Below are 10,924 nucleotides of genomic sequence, written 5' to 3'. Positions count from 1 at the left end.
GGTCCTAACATTGAAAAAATTATGATTTTGCTAAACCTCGTTCTAATATTTTTGAATTTACCTGGATTATCGGCTCTTTTTCTGATACTGACATTCTTGATCATAATGCACATGAACATTTCTCATTTCCAAACATCATGTCTGTGGAGTCTCAATTCTCAATAGGAAAATCATTATTTCTTCAAAAATAATTAATTAAATGTCATCTGCCGGCATTCAAGGTTTCCCTGGAACAACTCTAAGTTAAAAATAAAATATTCATTAAAATGGTTACAGAGTAAATGACGAAATAAGAAACTACTAATTGTTAATGTCAAATCTAAATTTTAAAAATTTGAATGAATAAATTTATAAGCACGATTAATTCTAACAGAATCTGAAATTTACAAAAGTTGCCGCAATATGTATTATATCTAGTCGTAATTCGATGCCCTAATCAATAAACACAAAGTTAAACCCTAATCGTGAGGGTATCTCTTAAATTTATCTAGGGTTTACAACCTATCATTTTTTTTTAACAAAATTTCACCTCTAACATTAATATACCCCTTTCTTATAAAAAAAAGAAGACACACGTTCACATGCACAAACATATTAACATGGGAGGTGATGCTACTTCTAGGAAGTTACTGTTGACAATTTACAATCTATCATTAAAATCCCAAATCCTAGCTCCATGATTACTATTTATATAATTATATTATATTCATAATGCTAAGTCCTTCGCTTCTTCCTATTTGACATCCAAATGCCTTAACCAAAGTCAGAATAAAAATAATAATAAGGGTGAATATCAGTCTAAATCCACTAAATTATGGCCTAAAGAGTTGTCAGTTTGTATCAAAGTATGCGACAAGATTCACACAATTACTTGTAATCATAAACAATAGATTTTGACAGCTCAGGGGGGAGACAATTACTAATGGATGATAAAAAAAAGCCAGCACACAACAAAAATAAAAGTTTAAATAAACCAAAAACTTGGAAAGATACAGGTTTCAACAACCCTTGCCCTCAGCATTAAAAGCAAAAACAAAAAATAAACAGTGTGAAATAATTATGATATATTATATTACTTGTTGTCTTATTCATGAACACAATCTTTAATTTTTATAATTTCATTCTTTTCATTTTTATTCTTTATAATTTTTTTAATGTTTTTAATCCTTATAGTTTTCAAAAAGATTAGGTGAAATTTATTTTTTAAGTCTCTATAATTTTTATTTTTTAGTGATTTTGGTCCTTAAAAGATTTGGAAATATTAAAAAAAACTGTAGTGATTAATAACAAAACCTGATAAAATTATAAGAATAAATATTATGTTTTTCCTATTTATAATAAACAAATTATAGTTGGATTTCAACTATTATTTGTTTCTTGTAAATACATCTAGACGGAATATATTATTAAAAAAATGGTCAATTTGTTTGATTAACGAAAAACGTGTTATCCCAAATTTGGCAACCTTTATTGATGTGATTATTAGATTTAGAGGGTTCACTACAAGAGGAGTTCATATTACTAAATGATTGTACGGTGTGTTTGAATTAATAAAGACTTAGATTTTAATTTAAAATAAATTCTTTATTTAGATACACAAAAATTTATAAATTTAATTTTAATACAAATCAAAATTCATTTTAAATTATAATTTTTTGTGATTTTCAATTTTCTCTACATCCTAATTATTTAAAATTTTAATTCGTTTAAACATTTTATTCTCTTTACATTTTTACTATTGATACTTTGTGACTCTCATATCTTTTTTATTTCTTATTGATTAAAAAATAAAAATAAAATTATCATTTTGAATTTTTTTTCTTGTTTCAAATCTCAGTCCATCTCTTTTCTACATTTAAAATTTTTTAAATTATCCAAACAAATTAGTTTATATACATAGATATCAAATGTGAGATTCAAAATGTAAAATTTCTAATCTAAAATTTGAATCTATTAATTCAGACACTATCATAACATAAATTGTTTGTCATTAGCTTTATTTATTTCATCAATTGTTGTCCCGCTTGCTCCTTAGTTTTAAATAAGGATTAATATGTAATTTAAACTTTAAACTATAGTAGATTCAGAAGCATTTTAAACTCCAAACTTTTATTTGATACATCGTAAATCTTCAATAATTAAAGTTGAGGTAATTTCATTACTACCGTTAAATTTAAACAAACATTTAAAATAGTAAAATTTAATAAAACTCGCACATTAGACCCCGTTTGTTTAAAAAAAAACAAATAGGTGTTTGTTTAAATTTCATGGTAGGACAAAATTATCCTACCTTTAATTGTTTAAGATTTAAAATGTATCAAATAAAAGTTTAAAATTTAAATTGTTCCTAAATCTATAATTTAGAGTTCAAATTTCTTATTAACTCTTTAATTAATTTATCATCATATCACATCCACACGGTGAGCAAGAACAACTTTTTTATGTTATAGCAACTTCCCTTGTAATTTTCAACCACACGGTTTAATTATCTGCATCAGAATCCTAAAGAATGGCTCATTAATATATTTCTCACATGAAATCATGGTGTATATAGAAGTAAATAATAATATATGTTTGCTTAGATGTAGTTTAGTGGTTTTTAATTCGAGATTAGCACAGAGGTAGAAGACATACCTTCAGACTCTGGGCAACAAGGAAAAACTTCTGAGAAGATGGCGTGGATGGTATCTCCAGTGTGAAAAAAATAAAGCACGCAAGATCCATCCCATCACAGTCCAAATCGATTTCTTCCTGAACCAAAAGTTTGTACAAGAGATGTGACCACTTCCAAATTTGGCAGAAGAAATTAAAGTGTACGACAGGGTTTGAAATTGGTAAGATGTTTCAGCATCGAAAACAATCTTGAGGAGGATGCCATTACAGTGGCGCTTGTTGATGGTAAACTTCATCAGAGCTCAGCTGCAGAGTTCAACAATCTTAGCTCAAGACATTAATGCATTGCTATCTGAAATCTGATTCCCCTAACGTACGCGAGCTTGGTTGTTGCAACTTGAAAGCTTGGACAAAGGAACCGACAATGATGGATTCCTAATTCGCAAAATTATGTATGCTTAAACCTATGTCTTTGAACTTTTATATTAATAAAAAATTGATCCTTTCATCCAAAAAAAGAAAATAGGGATTAGCGCAAAATTGGAATTATACAGTTTTATCGCATGGGGTTGATGGACAATGATATGACAAGGGGAATCAAAAAATAACAGAGTTCCAGAATGTTCCAGTCAAGCTATATATACGTCATTTTCAAGGAAAAAAAAAATTTATAATCATTCTTATAAGTCATTCTGTATGAAAAATTAGACCAAAAATTACTTCATTCTAATTTTATTTTTTTCATAATTTTTTATGAGTAAGATAAAAAATTATTTATGAGAAAGAACATGCATTTAATAAAAGTAAATTTTTAAAAATAGATAATATCAATAATTTAATTACTTTTTATTATTTTTGGTGAAATAATTAAAAACAATTTATATATAGGATTGATAGTACTCCTTATGTTCAAAAATATAATGTATTTTTAATTAAATCTTACCTTTTAATAAAGTAATTATCTACTTTTAAACTAATCATATTTTGTCATATTCACCCCTATTAAACATCCTACAATAAATATAAATTCATTATTAATAGAGACACTTTAAAAAAAATAATGATTATACCTTGAAAGATTAAAAATATTTTATATTTTTAAATATTTAACTTTTAAAAAAATATTTTATATTTTTAAATGGAGGAAGTAGCAGTTAGCCAATTAAATTATAATTTTAATCATTAATTTTTAAATTAATATGTTAATCGATTCAATGATACATCCAATTTTTTGGCCATTGATTAAAGTACTGTGAACACAGCTGGCTGGCTGCACACCGATATATTTCTACATATAAATGAGTTTCTATTTATTTATTTTACCACAGGATTCTGCAGCTGGACTTGCCTCTTATATTATGGTTTATTAGGTTTTTAAAATTATTTTCCTTTTTACAAATTCGTTGTAAGCAGGAAATTTTTTAAAGGGAGCAAATAATGTAATTTTAGCTGTAAGAATTGCATTTAACCAAATAACTCTCTAAAAATTGGTTGTGTAGTAAGTTTATTAAAAAAAAGTTTGGGAAATGTACTTGAACAATTTTACAAGTCTTGACTTTTGCTCATGGCACCTCTACACAATTCATTTCTCTAGTTATTTTAAAGTAAGTAATTAAAGTGAGATGTGTTTATTCAGGTCAGGTTTAATTCATATCAAATTTAAAATATTTTATCTCTAAAAAAACTCATATAATCAAATTTGGTTTAGTCAAAATTATTAACTATACATTATATAAAGTCAGTAACTTCAACAGACAAGTTTATTTGGATCGACCTTAAACTATTCATGCTGGCCCGTCGAGTTTGACTTAAATTACCGACTCTAAGTTATTTTCTAAATAAAAACTTATATAACAAATCAAAACCATTAAAAGCAAGTTAACTAAACTACTAATGAATAAATAATATAGGTTTGTTGTTGTTAGCCCTAGGAGAAAAACATTTGACCAAAGAAACATACATACAAACACAATAGACACGCTAACATGTATTATGATATTATCTATCGTTTTTTTTCCCCGTATAACTATTTAACTCAACCCTCATGCACATGATCATAATTCATAAATATGCATAAAGCATTGTACTTTAATGGTAAGGAAAGTCGTAGGATCGTAGCATTCGAATATTCATGGCAGAACAAGTGCTTGATTTGAACAAATCCAATTGTTATCGACAAAGAAAGCATGGGAACTCAAAAGGAGGAAACGAAATACATTAATTGAAGTAAAGCGAAACAAACAACTGACATCGCCACTCACAAGCTCAACATTTCAGAACAGAGAAGGTCCATTATTCATAGTCACTCTTTCTCACTCACACTCTCTTCCCTATTGCTTCTCAATGTCGCCCCTAATCATCTAAGCAAGTGGCTCCAAGTGTTCTCTAAACACCTTAAGCATGTTAGAAAAAGTGACGATGCCAACTAAGCTAAAGTCATCCTCGATGACCCACAAATAGTTCACTCTGTGAGCAATGGCCTGAATCATCGCAGCAACTAGAGAGCTCTTGGGATGGCATACTATGGCCTCTGCTTTTCTCACCATTCTGGCTGAGTAGCTGAAGGACCTACTGTACCTGCCTGACCTTGGCAATGACCTCCTTGGGGACAACACAGACTCTTCATCTGACGAAGAAGATGCTGAGTCAGTGACTACAGAAGACAGGATTGTGAATTCTTCTAGCATCTTCTCCAACTTCTTCTCCTTTAACCTTGCCTTAACTTCTCTCACTAGATCTTCTGGGGGGCCACCACAATCAATGTAGGCCATTAGATCCCCAGCAGAGAGGGTTGTGATAGCAGCAGAAACAGTCTCATCACAGCAAGCAAGGGTGAAGGGAGAGATCTCACCAATGAAGATCCCTTCACTGTCAACAATGGCCACTGAAGTTTGTGTCGTGAGGGAGTGAGAGATGGCTCCTATGGCAGAAGATGCCGGGGCGTAGTAGTTAATGGCCGAGACCTCGGAGCTGATAATGCCAAGAGTGTCTATGGAGAGAGCAGGGAGTGGAGAGAAGAGGCCAATGGAACCCAGAAGGAAACGGATCACATCCTCTTGGGTTAGCCAGCAGAACTCACGACCAATGTGGCTTGTGCAAATTGCAGAGCTGCTTGAGGGTTTCTGATGCTGTTTTCTCCTGGAAAAGCTGCCCTTTTTTGCTGGCAATGGCACTACGAGGTTCTGTGCTCCTTGAAGGATCAAATCAATAGCTTCCGATAGGCTGAAAGATCAAAATAAATGGCGGGTTAATAGGTGACTATCTGAGCTATATGTAAATTAGAAGCAGAGCTTCAAAGAGTCAAAAGAGAATGATTGAACAGTAAACTCCCTCTTGGTGGGAAGCTATTTCTCCCAAAAGGCACAAAACAAAGATAATTTCCAAGTACAGTGCGTTTGGGTTTATATCTTCATCAATCAGACAATCACCCAGCGGTAACCTAAATTCAATACCCCACTTTTTGGAAGAAGAAAGTGCTGGCACTAGCCATTTTGGCTGACATGAAATGATTTCTACAATTTCTGTATAATCCATCAGAAATTTCTTGTCCCAACGTGAGCTTCATACGTTATTGTATAGTTAGAAACTCAAATATGAAGAATTAATGAAAGATATCACAACCAGAGATCATTTATTATTTATTCACCTAAATGACCGACAGTAAAAAGATGGATGATACAAAAATATAAGAAAAATTGACTTAGCAAGTAAAAATCCAGTGTGCAACTTTGTTCAATTTCAGATGCAATTGAACTTGTCTACTTAACGCGCAATTAAATGGCGACATTGTTCCAGCTGGACCGAGTCAATAATTGGAATTGGAAAAATTGCAAAGAAGCAGAACAGCTTGCTTTTCAAGTTTCAACCAAGCAATTAAAATTCCCCAGAAGTCTCACGTGATAAACAGTAAACAAACTGAAAATTAAAATAAAGAAAACCACCAAACTCCTGAAGAATCAGAAAGAAGGAAGGGGGGGGGGACAGTTCCAATACAAATCATATGGTATGCGTGAAGTACCTAGAAGATGGGTCAATATGCATCACGAGACCTGGACCCTTAGGCAGAATCGCAGAGACAGGCGCCTTCAGAGCAGCCGATGGAGACAAAAGATTCTCCTCTCTGCACAGGAAGCAAATAACATCGACCATGCACAATTTGCCGACGCATCGGCAGCCCAGGTCGTCGTTTTCCTCAGCAAAGCCGATTCTATCGACGATGGAGTGATCGCTGCAGTTCCAGACGCTGATGAAGTTGTCGTCGGAGGTCTTGAGGGCGGCCAAGGCGTCGGCGACGGTGGCTGACAGAGGAAGCGGCTTCAGCGCCGGCTTGCCGAGGCAGAGGTCAGATACCTCATGTGCCAGTAAGCTCACTGCCATACAAGATTGGAACTCCGGTCTGGGACTAAATGCGACGGCTCCAGTTGTGGCTGCGGCGGCGCTAGGAGGTGTGGTGGTAGTCCGTGACAAGCAGAGAGGTCTATTTATAACAAACGCGTCATGCGGACAAACAGCCTGGGACGGGGTACGGTAAAGGGCTAGAGGCGGGTGAGAAAGACAGATACATGTGGGGTCCACTTGTCCTCCACGAAATAATTATGATATTCAGACTTCCATCTTCTCGTTGGTACACTTTACGGAAAAACAGAAAAAGAAAATACTACAAAATGTAGCACTTAAATGCTGAAATTAAATTTTTATGACAAAAAACAAATGCAAAAATTAAGTTTTTTTTTCAACCGATAAATGAAAAAAAGGGAAAATATTTCAGGGGACCAAATTCAAAATTTAAAAATTATTTACTCTCGAAGACCCAGATTTAACTTGACACCACTTTTAACAGGATGGCAAAAACCCATAAATAGAGAGAGTACCCCAAACAATAAAAAGTAAGAGTCACCTCACATGTTAATTCAAAACTCAAATACTTGGGTTCATGGGCCTTCAACTTCTTTATATATTACTCCATGACGAAATAAGTTATAGTTAATTACTTTATAATTTATAAATAATATTAGTTAAAATTTTCAAATTTATATTTTTTATTTATATCTTTATTAAATATTATATATAAGGACTTTAATAGTAGTAATTATAATCTTAATGTATGATTTTTTTTAAAAAAAATAAATCAAGTATGGATATAATTAAAAAAATAAATATAAAAGTTATTCAATATTTTATATTTTAATTAGGTAAAATTTTTAAAATATGCTTTATATCATAATCATAGAGAAATACTAACTAGGCTTAACTTTATCCGTGAACTTTCTGTATAAACTCAAGTCCATCGACACTATGGTATCCTAGCAAGACTTGGGACGGGGATGTGAGCAAATCGTATCTAGTTGCCATAAATTTCTAAACATTCCGACCAAAAAAAAAATTCTAAACATATTCAAGTTTTTGGCTTTTTCAAAATTGATTTAGATACGTTGAATGATAAATATTGTTCTGTCTAGATGCTATGAATAGCTGTATAAAATTTTAATTGTAACCTAAATTCTAAAGATTGTCTACATTTACTTAATGAACAGTTCAAGTCATATTTGGACAAACAATATGGGTCAAATATTAAGATAGAGGAGCCATTTGAACATTGACAGGGCTCAAGTCCATTGACACTTGTACATCTTGATAATAAGACTTGAGAGGGGATGAAAACAAATCATATCAAATTTCACTGCTATAAATTACTAAAGATCTTTGTAATTTTTTTTGCCTTTTAAACATTGATTCAAATGTGTTAAATAACAAATATTGTTATCTCTAAGTGTTTTGAATAAGCGTGTAGAATTTCACTTATAAACTAAATTTCAAATATTATTTGCATTTCACATATGAACAAAGGATATGGGTGAAATATTAAGATAAAGAAGCCATTTGAACAAAGGGCATGGCTCAAGAACATTGACGCTCAGACATCCTGATAATAAAACGTGAGAGGGGATGTAAACAAATCGTACACAAAACCATTGCTATAAATTATTAAAAATCTTCAAGTTTTTTACCTTTTCAACATTGATTTAGATGCATTGAATAACAAATATTACTCTCTCTAGGTGCTATGAATACACGCGCAAAACTTCAATTATACCCAAATTTCACGTATGACCTAAATTTCAAAAATTATCTACGTTTACTTAATGAACAGTTCAAATCCCATATAAACAAAGGATATGGATCAAATATTAAGACAAATGAGCCATTTGATCAAAAGGCGTGGCTCAAGTCTATTTACACCTGAACATTCTAATAATAAAATGTCAAGGGATGTAACCAAATCATATCTAAATCCATTGATATAAATCAATAAACATCTTCAAGTCTTCTGCCTTTTCAACGTTGATTCAGATGCGTTGAATAACAAATATTGTTCCCTCTAAGTACCATGAATAAATCGTAAAATTTCAACTATACCCAAATTTCAAAGATTATAGGCATTTTTTAATGAACAGTTCAAATCACATTTGATCGAAGAGCATGAGTCAAATATTAAGATAGAGAAGCCACACTCATGTTTTTGTGTCTATCTTTTAATTCAAGTGGATTTAAATGTTATCAAGCGTGTTTGGGATGAGAATTATAAATCTTACCTCACAACATATTTTGATCAACAAGCAGATTGATTTTGGGTCAAAATAAGACTCATATTTGGAATCAACACGAATAAGGTTGATTGGAAAATGTGAGTATGAAAATTGGTGAATGTTACCATACCCAATTAAAACTATTTTAGTAAATATGATTCTAACCACTTCTTTTTTAACGATGGACAACCATTGTTACTTTATTACTACTCCATACACAAGTATACCTGCTTTAATCAAAAAATAAAAAATAAAAGAAAGAAATTAATCATTTAACTCATATAATTTTGACTTAACTATACCTTTCTCCATGAAACTCAAATCAGTGGAACAATTCAATTCTCGATGTTTTTTACTCTCTTTCTTAGTTGGTTCTTACTTTGTTAGGACTCACTTGCAAGCAGCCATTGGCGTATTAGATAATTTTTTTAAATTACAGGGACCATCAAATTAAACAACTGAAGTTTGAGGGGCTGAGTTAGATAATTAAATTTTAGAAAATGAGTTATAAGTGGATGCAAATTGCAGAGACTGAATAAATAATATTTTTTTAAAAAAATAAAATATTATTGTCAAAGTGTAATTTACAGCTTGGAGGAGATATTTGATGAAATGTGGAGCGTCGATCTGGAGTTTTGTGGTGGCCGTGAAAGAAGGATAAAGCGGACTATATGGTACAGTTGGATGTGCATGAACCCGCCAGCCAAAATTGTCCATATATTCATTGATGTAACAATTACTTACACTAATAATATAATAATAATATTATTATCACCATAATCATTTTTATTGTTATTTCCAGAGGAGCTTGGCAATTTTTATTTTTCAACCCAACGGCGTCACTTTCAGTACTTGACTCAACATTTTGTAGTTTTTGCAGTCCGGCTCAGCGATCGAGGTCGTTTTTTCCCAGATTACTTACACTTTTCATATTTGACACCGGGTGATATGACAAAAATGTTCCAAAAATTTTTCGTGAGAGATAACTGGTATTTTAATTTTTTTTGGGATCATATTGTCCTGAATTTAAAAAAAAAAAGGTAATTTCACACTATCATTAATTTTTAAAAACGTTGACCGTTAAGTTTGACTATGAAAGTACACGCATGGTAGGTGTAAGCTATCAGTTTCCGTTGCTTCTCTTATTCTCTGTTCGAAATTCATTCGTGATCATCCAAGATTTACTTGCTTTGTGATCTATCTTAAAACGTGAGAAGTCTATCCGGCTTCTCTATTCTTCGTGATTCTCCATGAAATGCTTCTAAATTACAAGCGAAAAAAGAAAAGAAAAGAAATGCGTTAAGGGGATTTCATCCAATGGCCAAGATTCGGGCAAGTAGAGCCGTATAAAAGTCCTTCAATCCAGTGCAATTCAGTCCAACTCGAGACAAACCCAATCTTATTTGGTCTAAATAAAAATTGATCTTTAAGTACCAAAAAGATCAAACTCTTTTCGGGTTGAATTGAACAAGAAATCAAGCATCTGAACTATTTAGTCCGATCTGATCCTATAAATTTATTTAATATAATTATAATTAATCTATTAATTATTATTACAATAAGTTAATTATAATAATAATTAATATTTTTTGTGTTTTATACTTGTCAAATCATGAATATTGAGCAAAATTTTAGCATTAACCAATCTCAATCTTTTCCTTTTATTGGTGATATTTATTGTTAACTTGATGTGATGGACTTTAAACATGTTGAAAATTGTTTAA

The 10,924-nt window shown here is 31.6% G+C and overlaps 1 protein-coding gene across 1 annotated transcript; it reads right to left on the bottom strand.

Annotated features, from left to right (window-relative positions):
• Positions 1-4,741: 4,741 nt before the first annotated feature.
• Positions 4,742-7,085, bottom strand: LOC129313561 (CBS domain-containing protein CBSX5). Its single transcript, XM_054956788.1, has 2 exons — positions 6,632-7,085; positions 4,742-5,835 (listed from the first exon to the last, which is right to left on the bottom strand). The coding sequence occupies exons 1-2, from the start codon at positions 6,988-6,990 to the stop codon at positions 4,974-4,976; spliced, it is 1,221 nt and encodes a 406-aa protein (XP_054812763.1). The 5' UTR covers positions 6,991-7,085; the 3' UTR covers positions 4,742-4,973.
• Between the last annotated feature and the right edge of the window lie 3,839 nt (positions 7,086-10,924).

The sequence above is a fragment of the Prosopis cineraria genome, unplaced genomic scaffold (assembly GCF_029017545.1).
Source record: "Prosopis cineraria cultivar Desert tree isolate PC_DT_omini unplaced genomic scaffold, ASM2901754v1 PC6, whole genome shotgun sequence".
Classification (NCBI taxonomy): Eukaryota; Viridiplantae; Streptophyta; class Magnoliopsida; order Fabales; family Fabaceae; genus Prosopis; species Prosopis cineraria.
Note: the sequence above shows the minus strand (reverse complement) of the source record. Positions and strands in the feature narration are given on the sequence as shown.

Excerpts from the sequence above, each read along its gene's own strand:
- LOC129313561 (XM_054956788.1), bottom strand. The coding sequence starts at position 6,990 with ATGGCAGTGAGCTTACTGGCACATGAGGTATCTGACCTCTGCCTCGGC. Across the intron at positions 5,836-6,631 it reads CATATTGACCCATCTTCTAG|CCTATCGGAAGCTATTGATT; the intron begins GTACTTCACGCA and ends TTGATCTTTCAG.